General features: G+C 39.4%; 1 protein-coding gene across 7 annotated transcripts in view; it reads left to right on the forward strand.

Moving 5' to 3' along the window:
- Positions 1-27,552, forward strand: part of AHCTF1 (AT-hook containing transcription factor 1) — a 77,612-nt gene that overhangs the window by 46,736 nt on the left and 3,324 nt on the right. For all 7 annotated transcript variants that reach the window (XM_072830241.1, XM_072830245.1, XM_072830242.1 and 4 more), the window contains 15 exons: positions 105-251; positions 813-1,000; positions 5,758-5,902; positions 5,977-6,108; positions 6,806-6,956; positions 7,403-7,553; positions 7,868-7,960; positions 10,745-10,922; positions 12,475-12,678; positions 13,530-13,944; positions 15,277-15,400; positions 17,674-17,759; positions 18,651-18,859; positions 20,415-22,404; positions 27,121-27,254. In XM_072830241.1, coding sequence (XP_072686342.1) covers positions 105-251; positions 813-1,000; positions 5,758-5,902; positions 5,977-6,108; positions 6,806-6,956; positions 7,403-7,553; positions 7,868-7,960; positions 10,745-10,922; positions 12,475-12,678; positions 13,530-13,944; positions 15,277-15,400; positions 17,674-17,759; positions 18,651-18,859; positions 20,415-22,404; positions 27,121-27,254 — 4,347 coding nt within the window. The remainder of the gene's footprint in view (positions 1-104; positions 252-812; positions 1,001-5,757; positions 5,903-5,976; positions 6,109-6,805; positions 6,957-7,402; positions 7,554-7,867; positions 7,961-10,744; positions 10,923-12,474; positions 12,679-13,529; positions 13,945-15,276; positions 15,401-17,673; positions 17,760-18,650; positions 18,860-20,414; positions 22,405-27,120; positions 27,255-27,552) is intronic.

Here is a 27,552-nt window from a genome sequence, read left to right on the forward strand (position 1 = left end):
TGGTCTCTTCCAGCCTCTTGCTGCTGTAGTCTGTTCCTGCCTCATTTAAATAGATACATAGGATGTTTTCTTCTTGTTATTGTCCTTAATTCTCTTTTTGAAAGACCATTTATTTGTTGCTTGATATTATGTATTCCTTTCCAAACAAAACAGATTCTTGCATTGAATCATTTCCCACTGCCTTTGCCATTCCTTGGGGCCAGGTGAAACTTATTCAAGGGTTTTGGCTGATAGATCATAATGACTATGGGGTAAGTCTGCTCACTTAGAGTAAACTTTCATAAAACATTAGCATTTCAGAAGGAGTACATAGCTGTGGATTAAATGTGACATTCCAGATATGATACAGTCTGCTTCTGCAATAATTTACAGTGGACTCAGCTCAGCCAGTACCTTTACCAAGCATGATTATAGGCAGCGAGTATACAGAGATGGAACAGTTCAGAATCCCAGGTCCTATATTGCCTAAAGAAGGAAATAAATAATAAAAAATTACTAATAGTGCAAATACAGTGATTGCTCTGTTAGAGACACAATTGCTGTAGAACACAGGACTTGGCATTGATATATGAAGTTGAAGGCAGAAGGATTTTTACATAATAGCTTAATGAGGCCTCAAAAGAACAGGGCTTTTGATAAGGCTTTTATTTAAAATAAAACATATTGTGGGTTAAAGTAAAGTAGATCCTTACAGGTTATATTTAATGTGTTGCTTGTGACTTTAGGATTGCCTGTCTTTTTAAAGGATAGCTACTTTGTCTAAATGCAGCACGTTATATCTGCATTTATCACTTTTTGTGTCATTTTTGCAGAGCGGCTTGGATCTTCTGTTTCACCCAGCTACCGTGAAACCTGTGTCATGGCAACATTCAAAAATTATTCAAGCCTTCATGAGTCAGGGTGAGCACAGACAAGCACTCAGATATATTCAGACAATGAAGCCTACAGTGTCCAGTGGTGATGATGTTACCCTTCATCTCACCGTTTTGCTTTCTAATAAGTAAGTACATAAGTAAGTACATATTTTGAAAATACTGTCAAATTCTTGATCACATATGTTTAACAAAGTGGAATTGATGAAATGGTAGCAATATATAATATCTTGCTTTGGTTGCATTGTATAATATTCTTAGGATTCTTTATCTTTCAGCATTAACAAAAATACAGAAAACCTTTTATCCTAGAATAGGATGAAGAAAGAGTACCCTTGAGTAAAAGGGGAAACCAAACTGAGATTTGGAATTATATCTGTTGCTAATTGGCAGTGTTGGATAGTCCCATGTGGGTGGTTCAGGGTTAAGTGTGCTGAAGAGAAGCAAGAGATATAGAAGAAGGATGAAGTGCTATTGAGTTGTAAAATCAGATTTTGTATCTTAAATTGAACTGGATTTGAGCACATCCTATCTTTGCATTGCTTCTTTTCTTCCCTTTGCCATATTTTAATGTTCTCTAATCAGTATGATATGTTTGCCATTTATATTATAGCAGTATATATTATATGTTACTACAGTTATTTTATTTGTCATATATGACAAATTAAATGGCATGATTGGAAATACAGCAATCTGGGGTGCCTGGGTGGTTCAGTCAGTGAAGCATCTGCCTTTAGCTCAGGTCATGATATCGGGTCCTGGGATCGAGTCCACTTTGGGGCTCCCTGTGCAGTGGGGAGTCTCCTTCTCCCTCTGCCCTTTCCCCTACTTATGCGCACTCGCTGTCTCTCGCTCTGTCTCTCTGTCATATAAATAGTCTTTTTTTTTTTTTTTAATGTAAATACAGCATTCTGATTATTGAGTTTTCTTGTTAACCAGATTAGTTGGGGAAATTACTTGGAGTTAATACTTCTTAGTAAGATTGGAACTGTTTATACAACTCAGTTTTTTGTTTGTTTGTTTTTTGTTGTTTTTTTTTTTTTTTTTTTGGTAAGTTCTGCTAGTCATTTTTATATTTTTAGAAATTGGTTACTTTACTCATCTGAGATTGTCGTTTATGAACCAAACACACCAGTCAGTTTCAGCACTCTGGAAATAAGTTTTCTTTATTCTCTTGGGTTAAACAGAATGTATTTCTGAGAGGAGAGGGTTGAACCTCTAAAAATTTCAGATAGAAGAGTTCTGTAACGTAATAATGAGTTGGCTAGATAGGTAGAAACAGCCAGTGTCCTCAAAAGTAATGAAGTAGGAAGTACTTGTTGAAATGAAATAACTTGGATTAGCCATATGTCTTTGGCTAGCTGAATAAATCTGGAATGAACAGAAGAGCAAAAAGAAATTTAAAGAAGCTAGCCGGTGATAAAGGTTTAACAAATGGGGTTAGAGTCCCAGTACTGGGTAGTCAGGCAGCATGTAAGTTATTTTCAGTTGCATATAAGCTGCTTGCTCTACTGACTTGAAAGAGGTGGTACTTGATCACTAATGTTTACCTCAAAAAAACATGTTGGAACCTCAGGAAAACATATTTGAAAGGTTGCTTGGTTTTCCTCTGTGATCCTGTTGTCCTTTGATTCATTCACAACGTTTCTCTGATTTGCTAGATCCTCATTCCCTTTTAGCCACAGCAAACATTGCATGTTAATGTTTATGATAATGGGAACATGTGTAATTTCTAAACCTTATTTCTAAGTAAAGGCTCAGTTATCTAGTCTTAAGAAAAATAGCACCATAAAGTGTCCCGTAGAGGAGTTGCAGAAGTAAAACCATAGAACCACCTAAATAGCATTTGTTGAGATTGCATGGGTTCTGATTCCGTACAGGCATATCTCAAGAGATGCTACAGGTGCTGCTCCAGACTGCTGCAGTGAAGCAAGTCAAGGAATTTGTCTTGTTGCCTCGAGTGTATGAAAGTTATGCGTTGGTAGTGTGTTTATGTTTACGTAGGAGTGTGTGTCAATCTGTCTTTTCTGGTGTATTACCAAGAACAACCGCCGTGCGTTCCTTAATGAAATGACTTTCTAGCCTTTTATCAGTTGAAATAATTTTATTTTTTCCCACAATCGTGGTTTTTTTTTTAACTATAGGAAGCAGGAGAGTAGTAGGAATTTGGGGGCTTTCTTATTTTTAAAATTTATGTCAGTGTTGGCAGTGGAGTAGCCTTCATCTTCTCAGCGATTCTGAAGAATTTACCCTTCACGATGACAAGCTGTTAGGGAGCTTTCTCTTCCCCAAAAGTCCGTAGTAGTGATCACAGCACATCAGTGATAGAAGCAGCTCCAGGCTTGTTTTGGGCAGCATTTACCTTTTAGCACCCCCCCCCCCCCGCACCCCCACACACATAGACTTTTAAAGTCCAAACAGCACACTCTATGTCTTTCTGCAGTATACATTTTTCATCTATTTAATTTGGGCTTTATTTCATAATAGCACAAAAAGAGCTTCCTTATTCTTGACTGTCACATGGTAGTTCCTTGTGATGTACAGTATTTATTTAACCCGCTACCTTGAGTGAACATTTTAGGTGTTTTCCAGCCTTTGCCAGTTTAACCACTGCCTTAGGAAACCACACATTTTGCACAGGTGCAGATTTAGTTTGTAAGATGCAAAATCCTAGAAGTGGAATTACTGGGTGAAAGGATATTTGCATTTGTCATTTTGGGTAGCTAATGGCATGCTGCCCTTGTGAGGGTCAGGCAACTTTAACCCTATCACCCCTTGGCTGTGCCCTTCAGTTGATACTTATTCATCTGACGGGTGAAAGTAGTAATAGTAATAGGTTTCGTTTCACCATAATTATAAGAGAACACGCCCTTTCATAAAGATGCTATTTCCTGCTTGTGATTTGCCCATTGTATTTTTGTGTGTGTTGTTGGGATTATTCTTCCTAACTTGTTAGAGCTCTTTATGTATTAGGTATATTAATCCTGAGATTTTTCTTTTTCCTCTTGTTTGTCATTTGTCTTTTTTACTTTGTTTTATGATGGATTTTGTTATGCTGAAAATTATGAAGTCAGAGTTACCAGTATTTTCATTTGGCTTTTGTGTTTTTTTTTTTTCACTTCAGTGTCATTATTTTCTAGTTCTCTCATGGTATCTACTACCACTTTTACGGTTTTTGTCTTACCATTTAGGTATTGATTGATCTGAAATTGATTTTGGTACAAGCATTTCTAAAAGAAGATTTCAGTGTATACAAAAATAGAATAGTATAGTATGGTAAAGGTGGTATACACCTGTCCTAAATCAGATTCAACAAATAGCAAGATTGTGTCATATCTACTTCATCTATGCTGGGTTTTAAAAAACTGATGGTGATAGGTTCATTTATCCTTCTTACATATTTTTTTATCTACAAACTGTTATGCTCATTTTAATACTCTCATATTTTTATATAGGAAAAAAATTACCCACCCTGCCTAAGATACTCAGGTTTATAACAACCATACTCTCCTGCTTGTCCTGGTGCACGGAGAAGTACAAGGCAAAAAAAGAGAGAAGTACAAGGCAGTTTTAGATTTTTAGGCAATACCAGTAAATGTGTTACTTATCTGGATTATTGACCTTTTCTAAGTCCTGCAGAATATGTAAAAACATTCTAGTCCCAAAATAATAGAATTAACAGCTGGCCCTGGCCTGTCAGCAGAGGGAGCCCTTTTCTTCCCTGAGGAGCTTTGTATCCACAAGAAATCTGGGAAGATGCTGCCAGAATTTCCTTCCATGCGCTTTCATGCTGAATATTAATTGGTATGACTATGTTTACATATTCTGTGTTTCTTTTACGTGTTATTTATTAAGAAGTCTTTGTGTTGGTATTTGTGACTTTCATAACTATAGCTAAAGCTTTTTTATGAAGATATCCATTGAAATAAAAATTACCTGTTGACTTTGAATTAGGTAAATGATTTTTTTTTTTTTTTAAGATTTTACTTATTTATTCATGAGAGAGGCAGAGACATAGGCAGAGGGAGAAGCAGGTTCCATGCTGGGAACCTGATGCAGGACTCGATCCTGGGACTCCAGGATCACGCCCTGGGCCGAAGGCAGGCGCTAAACCCCTGAGCCTCCCAGGCATCCCTAAATTTTTTTTTTTTTAAAGACAACTCCTGCCCTGATACTCCTGTGTACTTCTTGTTTTTATTCTAGCACCCACTTCAGCCCTGAAAGTTATCTAGTGTCTCCAAAAGTTCTGACAATTTTAGTTTATCTCTTTCAAGACCTTTTGTTACCTAACTAAATAAGTACGTAAACATCTACAGGCTTTGTTTATTGTTTAATTTTTTTTAATACTTAACAGTGTCATGAGAAGCACTGCTTTGTTTGATGTCTTGCTGCCCACGTAGTTTGTAAAACTACTGAATTTAACCCATGTTCTCTGATCAGATCTTGGTTACAGATCAGTCACAATATTCTTTTACTGAGCTATGCCTGTCACCGTCCCATAAACACACTGTTGCGTCTGTAAGTCTTTGCCAGCTTCCTGTCCCTCTGCTCTCAGGCTGGGTTCTGTTTCCATAAGAGCCGGCTTTTCTCTGTCGCACCACACTCTTTGTCTTCCATCCAGACCATATTAGGTTGTGTCTTCTAATTCCTGGGTACTTACTTTGCTTTCCTGTTTCACACTTAAAGGATAAAGAACAGCATCACATGAAGTCTTCTCGTTGAGATCAGCAAACTTCACCACACAATGATTAGCGTTTACTATCAGCTCAGAGAATACTTTGCGTTACAAAAATGAGGTGTCGCTGAGATTCTGTAGGTGGATCACCTGTTTTGAACACTTCAAACAGCTTTTCTAACACTAACCTGTGCTAAACGCTGGTTTCAGGTACATGGTTGAGGCCTGGACTTTCTTGCGACAGCACTCCACCAGTGTGAATGTAGAGGCGCTCCTGACACACACGTATAAAGTCTGCCAGGAAACGGGCCTAATGGAGGACTTGCTGAAGCTGCCTTTCACAGACCTCGAGCAGGTAATGACTCCTCGGTATCACCTCATCAGAAATGCAGAAGTTGGTAGCTTACAAGTGCTTTTATTTCTTCCTAGGACTGCTTGGTGAGATTTTTGCAGTCCAGCACCAATGTTCGGAATCACGAATTCCTTCTGGTTCACTATCTGCAGCGTGCCAATTATGTCTCTGCTCTGAGGCTGAACCAAACTCTGAAGACAAATTTTTCGGTATAGTGAAACTTGTTTTGTTGTGGGGGACAAGAGGAAAGGAAAAGTGGTTAACTTTGTTGTGTTAGAGTTTGTCGTTCGGTGACCACTGGCTTCTCTATATCCTTGAGCTTGGAGAATCCTCCTCTTACCTTCTCTAGCACGTGGGAAAGAGGGCATTATTATTTACCTAATCCTCTTACACATGCCATTTCTACTTTAGATAACTGCCCACAGTCTTGCCAGACTAATCACTCAGGGGGGATGAGAGGAAGAGGTGGAGGAGCAGTGAAGGTTACATAGTATGAAAAGCATGGCCTTCGAGGGTCAGACGGATTCTTTTTTGCACTCTGTGCTTGGAACACATTCTCTGAGCCTTGATTCCTCATCTGTAAAGTGACAGTCTCTGTTTGTGGGGATGTGCAGAGGTGTGTCTGAGCTGACCTGTTGCCTGACATATGTAAATGATTGATAAATGATAACCTCTGTTTTTATGTGGTGAAGACTCGAGGCTTGGGGGTGGAGTGGTGGGGAGGGCCTTACGGATGGGTGAGGACTGATAGTGCACTCAGATGCGTGTAAGAGGTTCTTGGTTTGAAAGAATGGATACAGAGAGGAGGAAAACATTCTTAGGTTTTCAGAACTATGTTTTAGATGGTAAATACATAAACATGGCGCTTTTGAAGATTAAATTTTTACTGATTATGTCGTTCAATAGAATGATCGTGATCCTCGTTTGCGGGAAAGATCGGAGGTTCGAAATGCTATAGTCGAGCAATATGGGAAAGTCCTTCCTAAAATCCAGCGAAGATTAGCCATTGAACAAGCTAAGCCTTACCATCTGTCCACATCACCAGTTCTTCGAGAAGGTAAGATCTAATAGAAGACTCTCATGAAGTACTAGGTGAGAAAGGACATTGAGTGGTTACCTTCTGAAACCATTGTTACCTTGTATTTAGCTCATTTTTGCTTTCATTCCAGTGGTGCTTTTATATTGGCCACTCTACTCCTTCTCCTTCCAGATACAAAGTTTTCTTGAAAGTTCTTATAGTTGATTTTCAGCATAGTATAGAATAAAAACCCTCATTTTATTTCGCTTGGACACTTCCATCCAATTTTTAGAGAATATGGACAATAATTTCAACACTCCTAAAAACCCAGGTTGTTAATTTTTGCATAGAAATGTTGCTGAACTAAGTATAACCTGTAACTGTTGCTGATCTTGTGAGTCCTGCGTCCCAAGTCACTCTTTCATACTCCTAGTAAAATCCTGGTGTTAGAGAAGAAATTGAACCCTGCAGTCTTTGTTTTACAGTTTCTAGACCCCAACCATTATCCACTATTACAAAGCAAGCTGCAACAGGGACTGTGTTAACAAGATCTGCTTTCATCAGTAATGTGTTATCTAAAATTGGAGAGATTTGGGCATGCACTGGACCTAAAGGTGGCAGCTCAGCCTACAAGAGGTATGTTTTCCTCACTCCTGTTATGGTCTTGCCGCTTGTTCATCTTTCCTTGATATCAGAAGCAGTCATCAGCCGTCCAGCCTTAGAGTTTATTAGTCTTTGTAAAAAAGGAAAAACTCCTATGTTGCCTGTTTTTATTGTAAGAACATTTTGTTTTTAATTTAAAAGCAATTGTGTTTATTATTTGTAAATAAGCAGAAATATACAAAGTAAAAAGTGAAAGCCCTCCTCCTACCTGATCCCACCTTCTTAAAGCATATTTTAATACTCTCTGTAGTATATACTCAGAAGTTCCATTTTTATTTTCTTTGCAGTCCTAGAAGAGAACCATCTCCTCTCCCCCATCCACAAGTGCCTGAGGCATTTGTTGGAACACCAATTTTAAAAGCATCACAAAAAATTTCTAGGTAAGACTTATTAGTTAAATCATTTTAAAGTCACAATGCTAGAAATCACAATGCTAGAAAATGATTACACTGTCATTTTTAATTATTTTTAAAATTTTATAGTATTTTAAATTTTTGTGAAAGAAAATTTTTTTGAATGAGTTTCTACTGCTTTTGATTTTTTAAAAAATAATTTGTAAAGTAGTACAGTAATTTTAGGAAATTTCACACCAGCTCCTAGCCTACTTAGAATTTTGGCTTAGAGAAAAGAAGGAAACTTTTTTTCATTAAAAATCATGAGCAAAAAGTAAATTGTTAACTTAAGTTCTTTAATATCACTTCCTTGTTGATTGATCCCTGAATGAAGGTTATTTTTATAATTCATAACTAATCTTGGTCAATTCATTTAAACTCTCCTGTACAACAGGGTCCACTGACATGTGTTCCATGGCTTCAGATGCAGTAATACTTGGACACCTTAAACTGTGATAATAGAAACATAGTCAAGTCAAAGTTTTGCATCCAGTATGCAATTGTGATTATGTTTTGTTTTAAGAATATTGGATAGTTGCAAAAGATGTTGGTGTCCTCAGTAGCCGAGAAAACAATGTCTTAGTGTTTGATTCTTTGTCTTTAACATCAGGCTCCTGATTGTTGTAAATTTGATTGTTGACATTTTATCAGGAACAAAATCACATTATTATTTTGGGAATAAAATGATCTGAATTTATAATAGAATGGACTAAGGTACTCAGAATAGATTAATAATTTATAAATGGTTGGCACCAAAGTTGCTTAGAGTGAGCGTATTTTTTTCAAAGCTTAAAACGGGGTTTTCTCTTTGGGGGAGGGGAGTGGTTAGATTTAATTAGGTTGAGATTGTTTTCCTTTAATTACCAGGAAGATTATTTCAAATGAAAGTCATTATTACTGTCATTCTGTTTTCCTAGTTAATAGTTCCATTTTTTTTCCCCCCGACAAGTCCCTTTTTCTCAGTCCCTTTGTGCTTTGATAGATCGGGAATTCAGGAAGGGAGTAATAATAAAAGTTTTCAGAAGCATGACTAATGGCCTAAGGACCTAAAGAAAAGTATTTTGAGAATCCTCCAAAGCTATGGTGAGCTCAGATTGAAGAAAGTCAATTGAGGTGTGAATATTTATTTTTATAGAAATCATTCCATTCCCTAATTCCGCTTTGCATTAGTGGGTAATAAGTAAACTTAATGGATTGTGACTAGAATCTTTAGCAGAGGTGATATCAGTGGGCACTGCACATAGTAAGGCTACATGCTGTTTTGTGCAATTTATGTTTTGTGTACATGTATGATCTGAAATGGATTACTAATGTGTGTCATGCTCAAAGATTTGTGGAAATCCTAAAACCTAATGCATGCATGCAATGATAATTGTTTTAGTGTAATTTAAATATATTAAGTCTCATTAGTAGAAGGATTTTGTTTTAACTCAGTAGGTACCTTTGCTGGACGGGCCCTGCTTTTGAAAAGCAATCGTTATAAATGAACACTTTGGAGATAAATATTAGCACAGTGCAAGGCACTTAACAAAATACCTACATGGGCTAATTCAGTATAAAAGTGAGCAGATGGTTTATAAATACAAATGAGATAGAGAAGGAAAAGAATTAGAACCAACAATAGAGAGAAATGTCTAATGGCCCGATTGGGTTTTTTTTTTTTAAGATTTTATTTATTCATGAGAGAGACAGAGAGAGAGGCAGAGACACAGGCAGAGGGAGAAGCAGGCTCCATGCAGGGAACCTGACATGGGACTCGATCCCGGGTCTCCAGGATCACGCCCTGGGCTGAAGGCCCTAAAGCGCTAAGCCACCAGGGCTGCCCCCAATTGGATATTTTTGATTTGGTGGAAGTCTCAAAGCTGTGCCTAGTATAGAATAACAAGCAGTTAAGGATTAAGGAAATGGTTTCTGTAAATATTTCCCACTGGGAACAGGTTGGGTCTTAAAGCACACATCTGTGATCTGCGTTCATCTGCTATCCCAGGTGTGAAATCTTATTTGAATGTAGAGGACAAAAGGACAAGAAAGGCACAGCAGTGGGGACCAGAACATGCTGTACCTTTCTGGCTATTCTCACCTGGGCCAGAGAGTCATTTTGAGGAAGTAAAAATATATTGTTTTTATTATAGAGAATATAACCATAAAATAGACTATTTATTAGGAAATTGGGAAAGGAGTGACCTATGCAAATGATCCATCAAAAATTATAACCTGAAAATTTCACCTTTGAATTTAAATTCCTTATCTGTTAAGTTTTTAAACTATTGGGACTATGCATGCTTAATATAATTTATCAATGAGATTAGTTTCATCATTTGTATAAACTACATCTAGGACATTACAGAAAACCATTCAGAATGTGTAGGCTCCATTTTGTCATTGACCTCATTAGTTTCAAAAACTTCTGTGTGTTGGAGTTCAGTCTTCTATTTCAATAGAAACCATAAAGGTAAAGCAAACCACATTCATTATGTACTTCACATGTAGATAAAAGGAATTTTTACATGTTCGTAAAAATGAGCTATAGCAAATGACTTTATCAGTGAATATTGGTAGAAGGGAAGGTGGAGGACTACAGCATTTGTTGTTGCCTAGAATTCCTAATTTTCATTAATATCCTTGACTGAATTTACAATTTCATGTGGTTACCATATTTACCAGCGGATATAGAAGTCAAATTACATGGCATAATGAGTTTTTTGGTTTTTTTTTTTTTACCATGCCTCAGTAAATTAGTTACCCAGATCTCTCTTTGTCCTGTGATTACAGACCACTGGATTTGGTCGTTCATCCTGTGCACCAGCCTTGTCAGCGTTTGGGATTTATTCAGCAAACGCCCAAAAGATCTCCTTTATACCTAGCATCCAGTTCATTGTTCAAAGGATCACCTCACAGTCCCTCCAGTACGCTAGAATTACGTGTACTTGAAACTCCTTTTGTAGTGAAGGTGAGTATTTCATACCTTGCATTCATAGTGAAGCTAGGGGATTGAAAAGTCAAGCAGCAAGGCAAAATAAGCTAGCTCTAACTAATGTCTCTGGGGAGTTGACAGCTTTAGGCCTTCTTTGGAGGTGTTACCTTTCCAAAATATTGATTGTATTTTTACATCTTCTTAAGTAGGACTTTATTACTAAGTTTACCTGTAGTGCTAACCTGAGGTTGTACTCAAGGTTAACAATTATCTTGTGTTCTGAGAGTAACCCAGATCTCTGGTTATTACTGGTTGAAACCTTAAATTAAAACCTCTGAAAAAAGCATTCACGTTCTTGAGTTGCTCCACCACCATCACACACGCACCACCACCACCACCAATTTCTTCTCCCATGCTGCTGTTTCTTCCTTCTTATGTCAGATGCTTTTAGTTCTCAGATTTCTTTTTATTTATTCTCTCCTTTGATGAAACTGCACTGTTACTCCTTCTTCCTAGCAGTCTATCTGTCTTAAATTCCTTTTCCTTCACCATCTCTGATAAACTATTAAATGGGAAACCACAAAACTAGACTTGTGGTGGCAGGGAGTGGGCACCTTTTCCCCATCCTGTTGTCAGAATGGTTTCAATCTGTTGTGTGCTGGCAACTTATCCAGTGTTCTGGATGGAGTTCTGGAAGCACTCCACCTTCATTTCTTTCCATTGTTTCTGGATAGTCAGTGTGGAGACTGAAGCCAGGGGATTCTTACTTTTCAAAGTGATTAAAAGATAGTTCAACAAATGTCAGTCCTAAAATAATTACTAAAAGAAGGTTGAGGAGCTTATTAAAATACCTGATATTTACTCTCCAGGGCTGTGATTCCTGTTTTCATCCTTTTAAAAAAATCACATTTTATATTCTCTAAATCAAGGAGTAATTTTGTGCCTGCCACCAGAAACAATCTAGAAAAAACATGAGTATAATATTGAAATATATCTAGTGGGTTACAGCCATCTGCTTTAGGGGAGAAGTGAAGTGAAGGAATGGTTGCTGCTGAACAGTGTCTATGCTGATTATTTTTATTAATTGATAAATCCTCAGGATTCTCATAAGTAATCAGTTATTGTTGGATTCCTGTGATGAGATGATATTTTTTATGACATTCTTAAAGTCAGGCTCATCATTTTGTATTAACTTGCTCTAATTAAGCTCAATTCTTTTCTATACGCACTGTCCTATCTCTTCACCTGACTTAAGTTTTATAGGCATCCACTCAATAATTTCTCTCTGTACTCTCTTTTTCCTCTTTTTTAAGTTGAACTTAAACTGAGAATAAGCAAGACCTTTATTTATTTATTTTTTTTAAGCAAGACCTTTAGAATGGACATAGTTTTAGGTTTTGTAACCTTAGGTATAGAAATGTCTGAGTAGAATTTTGTATTTTCTTTCCAGTAATTGGTAATGAAACTTTATGTTGGTATGTTTATTGGAGATGAGTATACAGGTAGCCTTGTGACTCAGTTTACTCCATCTATCCTCACGTAAGCGGTGTTTACAAACACTGGTGGTGGCCTTCATTATTTGTTGCAGAGAGCTAAGACTTTGGCCATGTCGGTTACTTCCTCTGGATTTGCCGAGTTCACTCCTCAGTCCATCTTAAGGTCTGGTCTCCGAACACCGCCTTTACCATCTCCCTCTCTGTCACCTGGAAGGTCTGTCACCCCTCCATTACGGCTTAAGGAAACTAGAATTTCATTCATGGAAGAAGACATGGCCTCCAAACAGACTGCTGGAGTAAGTTTGATAATAGTTGAAACAAATGAAGACTGTATTAGTTTTTACAAGTAAAAGGTAAGATAAATAAATCTTTTTTTGAGAGGAGGATGAGCAGGAAGAGGGGCAGAAGGAGAAGAACCAGACTCCCCACTGAGCAGGGAGCCTGACATGGAGCTTGATCCCAGGACTCTGAGATCATGACCTTAGCCGAAGGCTGATGCTTCACTGACTGAACCACCCAGGAGCCCCAGATAAATCAATTCAAATAAGATGACTATAGATTTTTTTATATAATTTCATTGATAGGCATGAAATGGGGGGGTGGGAACGCACAACACAAAAATAAAAATCGGAAAATATTATTAGTTCAGAAAGAATCTCATGGCATTGACTGGCTGAGCCAAACCCATCATTTACAAGTGAACCTTTAAAAGAGGACCCAGAAGCACCAAGTAAATTGCCTATAATCAAATGGCTATTTGGTCAAGACCTTGTAATTCCTTAGTCCATGTTCTTTACCTTATGTTGTAGCGGCTTTCTTACTAAAGTTCCTTATTGGGTGTCTATTGAGATGGTATTTCATCAAAGCTCTATTGTGGGTTATTAGGAATCCATGTGGTGGGAGTGGGTCATCTTGCCTATTCTGTTTTTAGTCTTTTGGAAATCCTGTTCTATTCCCAATCAAGGACACAGTAACAACCATTAACTTTCAACCATGTATCTGGAGAGAATGGATTTAGAATAAGTGAGTTTTGAGTGACTGTCTAGAGAAATACCAAACATAGGACAGGTGGGAATGATCAGATGGAGAGCTTAGACTTAGCTGATTTCTCCTGGTGAATTTTTTTCAAAACCTTTTACTTGACTAGGGTGCGGATGACAGCAAAACGAGACTCTCTGTTACTACACCTCTCCAGAAATGTGGAGTTCCAGCAAAAAGTGAATGGCTGAAGAGCAAAGCCAAGACAACAGACTTTTCCCTGAATAGTCCTGAAAAGGACCATCAGGAAGCAGAAGTGAGGTCACAGGACACTCCTTCTCAGATTTTGGAGAAACTGGATATGAGCAGAGAAAGTAGCGGAGCTTCAACCAAGTCAGACCAGACCACCTTGGAGTATCAGGATGCACCATCACCAGGAGACCTGGAAGGTATTTTCGTGGCCTCCAAGCCAGTGAGCTCTTCTGTGGAGCTAATCATTAACGTAGCTGAACCAACAAAGAAGGACAGTGATAAAGATGTGCTTGAGTCAGAAGGGGCTTCTCCAGACCTGGAGAAACAGGCAGGTAAGAACTCCTTTCCTGGACTTCATTCATAAGATGTGTTCTAGAATTCTTTCCACTGAAAAAAAGCATCAGGATCCAAGAATGACGTGATTACAGTGTCCTAGGTTCTAGACACAATGCACATGCCTAAGGCCCTCTTAGAGCTCTGAGAAGTAATAATACTAACTCTCTATAGCCTAGGTTGTTCCTACAGTTTCTAACTTGTCCAGAAGCCTCAGCTTTCTCGAAAGCTGCTCAGAAACCAGGTCCAGCAGTACCATCCCTAGCTCCAAAATAATCACCGGGCAATCAGAACAAGTATCTAGAGGCCCACAAACTTAAAGAGTCTTTATGTTTCCTTCTGTCTGTGGAACAGGTGGGCTCCCGCATGTGTGTGGTCCATGTTGAGGATCAGACAGTGCATACAGCAGACATGGCACCTGCCCGCCTGTCATTTAGAGCCTGGTGGACTATATATAAATGAACAAGCACTTGGAGTGTAGTTAGGAAAGTGCTTCTACAGGAGGCATGGAAGAGGCCAAGGAAACACCAGAGAGAGGGGAGAGATGTGGCTTAGAATTGGATCAGAATTTAGTCTGTTTTTTTCTGTCTTGTGCCCCCACACAGTTTTAACAAACATACGTAAAGGTCATTCCTAACTTTAAATCTGTAAAGGTAAATACTTTGATAAAAATCTGTGTCATACTAGTTTCTTTGGGGCTATGATGTCTCTAATGTAATAAACACAAGCATTATTAATTGGTCTAAGAGCTTAGGACTGTCCTCGTGAATGGCATCTGTCTCCAAGTATACATCAGTCTGGACATGCTCTGTTCCGCTAAAATATTTAAATCATGAAACAGATGAGGATGTTTATGACAGTATCTTCATTAGTTATTCCTAAAAAGATTAGGCAGTCTCAAATAGAATATTAATGTTTTAACGTTTCGTGGGGGGGGGGGATTATATAGCACAGACTATTGGGTGAAAAAGGCCAGATTTGAATCACAGCTATTACTAGGCCTGGGATAAGCAGTAACTTTATGCTTCTGTTTCCTCATCTGTAAAATGGGAGTAATAATTCTACCACTTTGATTATTAAGGACTGAGCCAATCCATGTATGACGCAGGTTAAGCCACAAGTGAAAGAAGTGGTAGGTTAGGGGGTTCTTAGACTGGGTTCAGACTATTAGAAGAATCTGTTGGCATTCTGAGGCCAAGGGAGAAAACCTAAAAGTACAAAAAAGCAGATCCAGCAAGCTTGTTAATAAGTAATCACCCGAGAAAGATCCTGAGTGCTTGCTAAACATTAGGCATAAGTTATCGTAAATATTCTTCATGCATGATTTGTAGGCACCGTAGACGATGCAGAGACAAAGAACCTCTTGGTTGCAGAGGAGGTACTTTCAGACTTAAATCACTTACACCGCATTCCAGGAGTGGAAGCTTCCCTCTGTGTACCGCCAGCTCATGAACGGTAAGTTAGTAGGGAAAGCTCCAACTGTTAATAACAGTGTGATGAAGTGGTGAACTGATAGCTTCACAGTCTGTGCATAGAGTAGCTTTTATTTCGACCTTGGGCATTCCCACTTTGGTAATGGTTCCTGTTATGCAGGACGTTCATTTGTACAAGTGTGTGTTATGTAGTAGTTGTCGTTAAAGTCTTAGAATGATATTAGACATTTCCTGAATATACAAAGTCATGGTGAATGGAGGCAGCTCTCCTTTTATATTCTTTGGTGATTGTGTTTTTGTTGAAGATCAGAAGTTTCACTTACAGCCATGCATTCCTCCATGCCCTGGTTTCCATGGTTTCAGGTTGGTGGGATGGGTTTCCTGCAGAACCAAGATACGGAGGACAAGGGACATGGCTCAGAGGCATTTTGTTCCCTACATTTGGTAAATATAAGACTCCAGCAGTTTTTTGGTTTTAATGACTGCTTGAACTGTTACGTTCCTGGTTAGTTTTATTTAATGTTTATGCATGCAGGAATTACTCTAGATCACATAGGTCAGTGCTGCTCAGTGTGGTCTAACAACCTAATGCCAGGTCCCAAACAGTTTATGGCCTGCAACAAGACAAGCAGCTTGTATTGGAATATAAACCAGCACACAACTTCCTTTCCTGAAAAGTCAGCTGAACTAATCAATGAAGTGATTGATTAGCCATCTGGCAAAACCTCCCCCTGTCATTGTAAGGCTGGACACCTTGCATGTCATGACTTAGAGCAGCTCTGTTCTTAGAGGATAGAGAAAAGTTGCAGCTTTGCTTATCACGAAGTAGTAAGAGTGATTTACTAAGATTGATTTACATAAAACATGGTCATTTAAGATACCGTAAAGAGTTCATTGCTTTGTAAGAACTAAGGGAGTTCACGCACCACCCATGAATATCAGTATCGTAATAGTCACCCCTCGTACGTTGAACTCGATCGTGTCCTTCACTTAGGAGATGAGAGAAACCCTAATTAGCTGGAATTTTTGCCAGGCCTCTATAGAAAACATGGGAAGAAACAATATAAAAGGATTATCTGGATTGTTTTATTATTTAATTCTAATGTTTCTTGAATTTTAATGAAAATACTATTTATTGCAATGAGTTTGACAGAGAATTTCAACAATTACAAAGCAGGAGGAATCACCTGACAAACTTTGTGGTCACCAGTTATCTGGGCGAATAGTCACCATCGTGACAAGCCTATGTCCTTTTTAAATATAAATTTATTAGTTGTTGGTTCTTAGTTATCCTAACGTTGTGACACAGAGATAAGTCTTAATAATACACTATAAGGGTGCTTGGGGCGGCTCAGTCAGTTAAAGGTCTGCTTTCAGCTCAGGTCATGATCTCAGGGTCTTGGGATCCAGCCCTGCATTGGGCTCCTTGCTCAGGTAGAGGGAATCTGCTCCCTCTACCTGTCCCCACACCCCTGCTCATGCTCTCTCTGAGATAAAATCTTAAAAAATATAAATAAATAAATAAATAAATAAATAAATAAATAAATAAATAAATAAATAAATAAATAAAAAAAACATATAAAATAAATGTATACAGGGCAGCCCCGGTGGCTCAGCGATTTAGCGCCACCTTCAGCCTAGGGCCTGATCCTGGAGACCTGAGGTCAAATCCCACTTCGGGCTCCCTGCATGAGGCCTGCTTCTCCCTCTGCCTGTGTCTCTCTCTGTGTGTCTCTCATGAATAAATAAGTAAAGTCTTTAAAAAAAAAAAAAAAAGAATGTACTTACAGCTAGTTAAAAACTGGCATAAGTGTAATTTATGTCGACCAGCATTTTAAAATAATTTTATGGGCAGCCCGGGTGGCTCATCGGTTTAGCGCCGCCTTTGGCTCGCGGTGTGATCCTGGGGACCCGGGATAGACTCCCACATCAGGCTCCCTGCATGGAGCCTGCTTCTCCCACTGCCTGTGTCTCTGGCCCTCTCTCTGCATCTCTGTGAATAAATAAATCTTAAAAAAAAAAAAAGATTAAAATAATTTTATTTGTAGTGTAAGGCCATGCCACTGTTGCCAACAAAGTAAAATATTAGAAAATGGGAATACCAAATGTACCATTACTTGGTATATTGACTTATAAATTTTATAGTGTTATTCAAAATGAACATGGGTGATATTAAGTTCTCTGAACCTCACGTTTCATTACCAAAATAACACATAGCAGAAAGAGCAGGGTTAGAGGAGGGAGGAGCAGCTGAGACCTTCTTACACGCTAACGCATATATTTCTGTTTCTAAAGGAAAATCCTTACCCTGAAATCCCAGGTGCCAGTCTTAGACGAAGGACTAATATCTGTTGAGACCTGCACCTCTGCATTTAGAGCAGGTAACAATCAATGTGTATGTTACTTTGACTTTAGAATTATTCCATTTTAGGAATGCTTCTCAGTCAGTTGAGCCCGCCTGACTCTTGATTTCCACTCAGGTCATGATCTCAGGGTTGTTAAGCTCCCACCCTGTGTTGGGCTTCACCCTGGGCATGGAGCTTACTTTAAAACAAACAAGCAAACAAAACCCCTTTTAGTTTCTTAAACACTAAAGGGTTTTTTATTTTAATGACGTTAGATTCCCCTCCCTTCCTCCACCCCAAAATGTGTTGGGTTTCCTTCAAATGACATAAAATTATGAGTGCTAATGACAGAAAACTTTGGCAAAGAGGAAGGTAAAAAAGGGTTTTGTTTTAATGAGCTGTTGCCCTCTCGTTTTTTTAAGTGGTAGAGTATATTTGTGGCCATTTGGATGCTTTCTGCCAAAGGAGAGAGATCTTGTCCCTTTCACAGCAAGATAAAGTCCAGAGGCAGGTTCCTCTTGTCATTCCATCCTGCTCAGCAGGAAGAGCTGGTTGTCACTCATCCCCCTAGAAACACGATTTCCAGGCCAACAAAACAGGAAGCGGACATCTGGGCTCCTCAGAGCAGTTGTCCTGAAACGGAATTTTCACATTAAGGGCAGGAATTACACCTGAGTTGAAAAAAAAAGCAAGCAACAAACCCCAATGTTGTCATTTTTAAACATTAAATTTATCTTAGTGTTTGTAGAAAAGCAAATACATATTGTTTAAACTGTTAATACCAAACCCTCACAGGCCTTTCCCCTTTGAGAAGTGAGAGACTATTGGGCATTAAGGACAGTTGAAGGAAATATTCTCAAGTACAATACACCTTTGCCTTTCTGTTGCTTCCCAGATAGTGTGTATGTCTTTTTGTTTTTGTTGTAGCTGTGGCCCATGGGCCCGATGACAGTGGAGACTCTGGGCTTGCTGTCTCTGCAAGTCCTGTTATCTCAGAACATAAGCCTGACCAGGAAGGAATCTTGAACTTACAAGAAGATCACAAAGTAGGACCCGATGTCCTGAAACCAAGTGTCGACTTTCCAGAAGCACAGCCTCCCGTTCCTGATGATTCTCCTGATCCTCAAGAAATTCATGTAAAAAATTAATTTTTTATTTAGTGGTTAGCTTTGGTTTAGTGGGGTTCAAGCCATAGTTTAAACCTAATGCATTCATTTATTTGACTACTGTGTAAAAACCTCTTTATAATAGTGTATATTAGAGAAAGCATGTAAATATCTTGTGGAATATAAAAGAACAAATCCTTTAAGTGAGAAATTGTTTTTCATGAAAACCAAAAAGCCTATGTTAAAGAAGTCAGAATTTTAACAATTTAATGTTTGCTGAGTATCTGGTTCAAATGGAAGTTCTTTTAGCCATGAGAAAACAGATACTGAGACAAATATGACAGCAAAAATATTCGGAGCATTTGAAAATAATTGAATACCGTTAGACAGGATTTTCCCCCCATGCATACTTGTAGGAGAGTGATCATCACCTGGCTGGTGTTTAACTTTCGTAACATGAGAAAGGATTTCTTTTCTTTTCTTTTTTCTTTTCTTTTTTCTCTTCCTTTCTTTTTTCTTTTTTTTTTTTTTTTTGTACTTAATATGACTTGATGGTTTCTAAAAATTCCATGTTTCTTTTAATATCAATAGGCAACTTTATATGATAAATGAATGTAAGATAAAAAACACGTCTTCTAATATTTATAGAAATGTGATTGTGTGGTATTTGGGAAGTTTCTTAACTCATAAAAGTGTCACGGTTGTCCATATTCATTTTCATGAGTATTCTCACTGTAAAATGGATGGATAAAGTCCCCATTCCTTCAGCTGGGAAGCTAATAAAAATTGTGGGCATGGCATGAGTGAGAATCCTCATTTCTGGGTATTTCCCGTCTTCATCTCACTGGATGTTTGGGGAGTGGGAATGTCGTTGTCTAGGTGGGTGGTAATGTTCTACCTTCTTGGTCAGGAGATCTCTGTTACTTTCTGCCTCCTCCTTTTTCTCCCCCTCCCTTACCAAAAGGTAAATGCAAGGACCATTCCTTCTTCCACCAAACCCTTGCAGGAGAGGTACTGAACTTGAAAGCCTTAGGAATTTCATGGTTTATGCAGCCCCAGCAAAGGGAAGAGGATTGAGTCTAGCCCAAGGGAGCTTATGTAGGTGAATTCTTCTTCAACCTTATGGGGATCATGCTGTTTAGAAAAAAAAGTGTGGTTAGTTAGGTAATTTGGGGATTACCATTAAATAAAACACAATTTGGGGGTTGTTTCTTTTTCTCCAGTTAATATTTTTTCTCGGGTGAGAACAGAATAAGTCCTTAAATTAGCATCATAATAATTTTCAAAGTTTTGTAAAGACTGTCTTTTTTAGCTTGGGAAATGTGGAGTTTCTATTTTAATTCCATTCAGAATCTCAGAATCTTTTTCTGCCTAGTTATTTTGACTGAGTAATAATGTCTGATTGCTTAAATGGATATTTTAGAAAGTAAACCCATAAGTATATGCCATATCAAATGTAGTTTATGTTTAACAATTCATATACCAAGGGTGAGGTGATTGTTAAAAAAAAACGTTATGCTTTAGGTTAAAGTAAATGTACACATTAAAATTCTTTAACCAGTCTCTTATCTTTAATTCGTTTTAGGTGACTGAACATGAAGAGCTCAGAGTTCAAGATTCAGGACACGAGGCTAGGAGTCTTTCATTTAGTGAGTTGTACCCCGCAGGGACTCTTAAGCTCCAATATAATTTTGATACCATTGAGCAACAGTTTTGTGACTTACCTGATAATAAAGACTCTGCTGAGTGTGACGTTGCCGAAGTAGAAGGGGAACTTTTTGGGGCTCAGAGCAACTTTACCTTGATACTGGAAGGTGAAGAAGGAGAATTGGAAGCAGGGGATTCTGCAGCATCTAATGTGTTAGCTCCGGCAGCAAACGCAGCAGCCGAGGAAAAACCTGTATGCAGCGAGGAAAATAGTGGCCCTGGATGCGTGGCAGAGCTGCCACCGGTCAGAACTAGCGATCGGGAGTCCCAAAAGGTAGAGACCTTACCATATGTGCCTGAACCAATTAAAGTAGCAATTGCAGAAAACTTATTAGATGTAATTAAAGACACAAGAAGTAAAGAAATTACTTCAGATTCAGTGGAACAGCAGTCCATTCACGAAAACATACCTTTAATAAGCCAAAGGGTTGTCAGCAAGGTAGTCAAATCTACGTTGAAGACTGTTAAGGAAACAAGTACAGTGACTATAAACATGAGCCAGCTTGATGACACGATTTCCTCCAGAACTCGCAGGAGAGGACGTGTCCAGAACCTGGGTGTCAGATCAGCAGGACAGGAAGATTCCACAGCTGTCACAGCTCCTGACACACCAGGACTTTCAGATATTAGGAGGACTCGGAAAAGGAAAGAAATTTCTGAGGCTTCTGAAGGTGCCTGTTCTGAAGCACCTTCTGTCAAAGTTGTATCTCAGAACCAGCAAATACCTCAAAATTTTGTGACTCCTAGGAGAGGAAGGAAAAGAAGAGAAGACCAAGACACGTTAGAAAGTGATCCTCCTCTGGAACAGGGCTTAGCAGTTACTCCAGATAGCAAACTAAGGAGGGTAAAATCCTCTCAGCTGCTGGAAACAGCAGCTGAAAAAATGAAGCTTTCATCTGTTACAAAAAAGACTCCTAAAGGAATTAAAAAATCTGTAGAATATCAGGAAACTGTTGAAATGGTAGATTTAGATCTGAAAGTTAGTAAAGTAGCTCGTCGCATCAGCGGAAGTACCAGAAAATTGAGAAGTGCCACTCTAGAAGCTTCTAAGAAGACACCACATAAACCAGATAGAGAAACTAACCTTTCATCTGTTACCAAAAAAAAGACTTCTAAAGGAATTAAAAAATCCATAGACTATCTGGAAGGTGTTGAAATGGTAGATCTAGATCTGAAAGTTAGTAAAGTAGACCGTCCCAGCGGAAGTACCAGAAAATTGAGGAGTGCTAATCTAGAAGCTTCTGTAAGTAAAGAACTTAAGCCAGATGAAAAGTCCATGGACCAGCCCCTGCCTGTTGAGCCTGACAGAGGTTCTACAAAGAGGGAAAGTAGCATGCTAGATGTCCCAGAAGAGTCCAGGTTCGATGCATCCCAGCCATGTCTTCAGGCAGAGTTTGGTAGACCTAGGAAACGTGGTAGGCCAAGAAAACTTAATCCACCTGAAGATGCCGGATCTAAGGCTGTTAAGGAAGTGAGAAGTCCCAAGAGGAGGTCAGGAACTCTCAGCAGCCAGAGGAGGTCGACCCGAAACACCCCAGCTAAAAGAAAGACTGATGTTGCAAAAGCAGCTTTAGAAAAATCCGCATTAGTGCCAACTGCAGACTTTGCTGTGGGCTCTAGGAAGAAGCTTACAGAAAAGGTGGAAGATCCCAGCCACACGGGCACGTTTCATGGCATAGATGAAGAGACGGCCACCATGGAAAGGGATAACCCGGAAGAAAAGGCCCTTGCCGCAGCTGCTCCGCCTAAATCTTCCCGCCGCACGAGGACTCGGTCCAGCAAGGCTGTCTCATTTCCTGACCTTTCTGAACCAAAAAATGAGTTTGTGTTCTCGACTCCTGTGTCAAAGGTTCCAAGGAAAGAGAAAGGTACTTCTTTTATATTCTAAGCACAATTTGCATCTCGTTCAGTCTTCAGCTTAAAATTCTGTTGTTCAAAGCGTAATTTGATTCCTTTTAAGACCGGAATTATTTCTCCTAAAAATGATTAGGAATTACAGGGAATTCCTCCCTCACCCACCCGCCCCCCAAAAGAAAATACTCGCTTAGAATTAAATAGTAAAATTTAAAGATTTTATATTTCACAGTGTACCTTTAGATTCAGGAGTTTTTTGGATCGCTCTCTTTAAGCCCTAAGTCACTTGACACTAATCTTCTGGAATAATACCATTTCTCTTCATTCTGCCCTGACATAGGTGACTCAGTTTCTCCTCAAATAGAATCAGCATTTTTAATCTAAGTGCTGCTGTGTTTGGCTCATGTCACAGCGGATATCTGCAACCTCAGATTGTTTTGAAGAGAAGGAGTAATAGAATTTTCTTGATTAGGATACAGAAATTATTTAAATGCCTCCTCCCTGCTGCCAGTAAATTGGCACGGCTGCATGTCTGGCCTCCCTCATTGATACTGATGAGCTCGCGTTTGTATCCTTGGGTTGTTATAGTGCATACCTCCCCACAGAGCTGACATGACTCCCCCAAGGGTGAAGTTATCTTAGTCTTTATCTGTGCTATTAGGATTTGTGGAAGGGGGGGGTCTTTCAGGGAATCAAGCAGTAAGAGAGTCTAAAGGTGATGATGAAGGAAATGTTGACACTGGTGTAGCTGAACAGAACCTATTAGGGTTGGTCGTTCTTTGTAGATGTGCTAAAAATGACTAGGTAAACAAAATGTAGTTGTTTGCTTAAGGTTGAACATTTGAATTTCAGCAAGCAGCTCAGGGACTTTATAAGAAAAGTTAGGTGACTTTGTTGTATTGACTTAAGCCTTTCAAAACTATTGCATGTACCTTTTTTTTTTTTTTTCTTTGTTCATGAGAGACACAGAGGGAAAAGCACTATAGGACTGTGTAGGACTCGATCCTGGAATTGCAGGACCACGCCCTGAGCCAAAGGCAGACACTCAACCACTGAGCCACCCAGGCATCCCTAAAAAAATTTTTTTAAATCTTTTATTTGAGAGAGAAGGAGCAGGAGCAGAGGGAGAGGGAGAAGCAGACTCCCTGCTGAGCAGGCAGCCTGACTTGGGGCTCGATCCCAGGACCCTGAGATCATGACCGGAGCCAAAGGCAGATGCTTCAGCCACTGAGCCCCCAGGAGACCCTATTATGTGTACTTTTAAATGCATCAGTGAACATCCTGTAGAGTTATTTGCCTGTGACTTGAGGGCCATAAGAAAAGCTGCAAGAAAATCTGCAAACTGAAAATGTTCTGTATTCAGCATTCACTCTGCAAACACCTTTTTAAGTGTGTTACTTATGCAGTCATTCGTTTCAGTTACATAGCCCAGGAAAGGAGGGGTCATCAAATTGATCATTTGTTTTACAAAAATAATTAGTAGTTGCAGGAGGTCCATCTCCCCCTCCCCACCCCTCCATCCTGGTTTTTTAAAAAATAGATCTGTGATGTGGTATTTGGTGGTGCTGTATGATTCAGCTTTTCACAATGTGAGGAAAGGGAGGTCATGCCCATATTTGGAGCAGAACGCAGTGATGGAAATGCGGAAATGCATGCGATTTTAGCTCACTTGACTAAGCTGTTAGATCAGATATATTTTAAATCAAATGCAGCACAGGTAGCAGAAGGTCATTGACACAGTTCTTTTATATTCTCCTCGTGACTTAGAAAGTATAGCAAACACAGAAATTGTGTGTTATTTCGGAGTAGATAGCAAACGTTTTAGTAATTCTGATCTTTGTCATCTTGACATACTTGTGACCTCTGTGCCCGTGAACTACTGCTCGTTTCTGTAATAAAACACATGCTTGCCATAGAAAATTTGAAATTCAGTGTATATCTAGTCAGCTGAAGGACCCATAAGCAGTACTCACAGATTTGTTCCATTTGCATGTGTAGTTTTTTTAAAAATCCAACAAACCAGTTTGTGAATCAGTAGATACCTATTCTGCTGTGTCTCCCCCCTCCATGAGCATTTTCAGATACTCTTAAATCCTCTTCAAAAACCAGGTGTTTATGATTTTGTTTGGTTACTTACCCACAGATAGGGTTCTTGGGTGGCAGTGCATCTGGCTGATGGGCCACAGCTGCTCATACGTTCTTCTGTTAGCTATTTGGATTGTTTGCAGATTTTCTAGTATTAAAAACAGGTATCTTCTCCCATCAGAAGGGATGAGGATGAGAAATTGGGGACTGAGATCTCTCATTTCTGCCACTTAGTAGCTGGGCAGCAAGTCATTTAACTTTTCTGAATCTGGTGTTCTCATTTTTAGGATGAAGGGGACAAGGCCTGTCCTGCAGCATTCTCATAACAAAGTGGTCACCACCATACCCAGCCTTCTCTGTTCTTTCACCCACTGGTTACAGCTTCCACACTCTTCCTGTGCCTCTGGCCCATGTGCCCATTTAAGTTGTATTCTTAAAGTTCTTTTGGCAGGGGGTGGAGGGCTTGGGGGGCTTGGCAGGGTTGTCAGAAGTACAGAGAAAGGGGCACAGAGATACCGTATGACCAGAAGGCAGCCAAACATCCATCTTAGAGTTTAGTTAGAGGTGTTTTCCTGGTCAAGAGAATGTCACACTTGACATATCCCTGGATCTCATCTAATTTCCGTCACTATAGCAGCAGGTATTTAAGAAGGCTATGCTGTGCCTGAGGCTAAACTGGGGTGGATGTTAAGTCAGCAGTGAGGTGTGGGTACTCTTCTATAGTGAGGGGAGGTAGCAGTTCCTGAGCACTCATGCCACCCAGCACGAGTGGGTGAGCCCACCTGCTGGCTGCTGAGTCCGGCTCTTCACAAATTCATCCCTGTTTTTTTTTATTTTTAATTTTTTAGATTTTTATTTATTTACCTATGAGAGACAGAGAGAGGCAGAGACACAGGCAGAGGGAGAAGCAGGCTCCATTGCAGGGAGCCTGACGTGGGACTTGATTCCGGGCTGAAGGTGGCGCTAAACCGCTGAACCATCCGGGCTGCCCACATCCCCCGTTTTGAAGCTAGTGCTTTGGAACTCTGGAAGCCTAGCCATCAAAAATTACCCTCAGGTGACGTAGAGAGGAGGATGGGGAATTAACCTGCCAAGAAGTATCCTAAAGTCTTACCTGTCTCAGTGAAGCCAGTGGAAGAAACAGTGGAGGCCGAGCATGTTTGCACTGATAGTGGGTGTTTTTATTTCCTTATTTATTTTTTTTGATATGTAGGGGAAACTGTAGGTGAACATGGGCTGGTCTTTGAAAAGCCAGAGCAGCTGTTGCTCTAGGTCACCTAGAAAGAGGAAAAACAATGTTTTAATTTCCCAGAGAGAACCTAGATACATTTCTTTATGACACTAAAAGGGGAAGATTTCCACCAGCACCCCCAACTATTTCTGTGTCTGCCCCTTATCAACTGGCAGCAGAGATGAGTTTTAGATCTGACCTCACCTCGAGTGTTTCTTAAGAATCCTATGCTTTAAAAGCAGAATTTGATGTCTCACAGAAGTTTTGACTGTCCTGGTGGGTGAAATAACAGCTCAACTAGACTGAGAATTTATTTCATGACTGTAAATTCTTAAAATAGTAACCTCATAACAAATGCAGACATCTATAAAACGCTTACTGTGTGTCACCCAATGCTGTTCAGATCCTCTGATCTTCATGGTAACTCTATAGGTACTGTTATTAATCCCACTTTATAGAAACTGAGGCACAGAGGGGTTTAAATAATTTGCCCAATCCAAAAGCTGGGATTTAACCTGTGGTGGACGGTTTCAGCTGCCACTGTCATAAGTACATTGCTACTTGCTGTTAGTATGGAGACCCCATGGCGAAAACAAACTCTGAGATAAAACCTGTGTATGTTTTGAATCAGTTCTTTTTTTTTTTTTTAATTTTTTATTTATTTATGATAGTCACACAGAGAGAGAGAGAGAGGCAGAGACACAGGCAGAGGGAGAAGCAGGCTCCATGCACCGGGAGCCCGACGTGGGATTCGATCCCGGGTCTCCAGGATCACGCCCTGGGCCAAAGGCAGGCGCCAAACCGCTGCGCCACCCAGGGATCCCTGAATCAGTTCTTAATTAAGCCATTTTTATTTATCTATGGGATATTCTCCTGTCAGCCTGTTCTTCTATGCTAATTACTTTTTCTGCTTGCTTTTTTCCCTTTATGACGTGAACTTTTCTGTTGTTCTTTGACCCGAATAACTAGCTCAGAATGAGCTGGAAGGAAAAAACTTGAGTCTTCTTTGAAAATAATTTTGTAAATAAAAACCTTGCTTCTGGAACAGGAGGGATTATGAAGCAAACTAGCTCAGCTTCTATATATAAGATTGATGCTTTCCTTCCCGAGAGTGTTTGAAGAGCAGTAAAGATTAAAACTAGTGAGATGATAAAATTCTGAGTTCCCTTTTTGTATTTTATTTATATAATGTAGCACTGTTTAGTCTGGAGCATTAAATGTTCCTGGACATTGGGTTTGCCATGTGGTTACTCTCACCCTGGCATGGCTGCCACAGGATGCCAGTGTCTCCCCATGTCTTCCTGACATGTGTCATTTGTTCCAAACTTTTCAAAAAAAAAAAGATACTGAGGTGTATATAGATGAACATGGATACAGTGTGTGCTATTTTATTTTTCTCCCTGCCTTTCTTTAGGGAAAAAAATAGAGACTCCAGCCCAGCTGCAAGAATTAGTTTCAGATTTATCTTCTCGGTTTGTCTTCTCACCTCCTGCTTTAAGGACCAGGCGGAAAACCACATCTAACACATCCAGAGCTGGAGATGAACTGGTAAGAAATGGATTTTATCTGCATGCTTATTTAAACATGTTCTTTGTTTTGGCAGTGTTTCCTAAGTAAATCTATTTTTGAAGTGCAGACATTTATACCAAAAGCCCCTGATCCCCTTGTCTGTGCTTCTAGGGACCCTCCCCTTTGGACATATCTGCGATATGTCACTGATGGTGTGTTCCTGGAAGTTGCAGTTTCGATTACCCAAAGGGGAAAGGCTTTTAACCTTTAGTGTCTCATCAGAATGGTCTAAAACAGATCTATGGAAAACAGAGGTTCCTGACTCTCCAGGATGTCA

This window comes from Canis lupus, chromosome 6 (assembly GCF_048164855.1).
Source record: "Canis lupus baileyi chromosome 6, mCanLup2.hap1, whole genome shotgun sequence".
Taxonomy (NCBI): domain Eukaryota; kingdom Metazoa; phylum Chordata; class Mammalia; order Carnivora; family Canidae; genus Canis; species Canis lupus.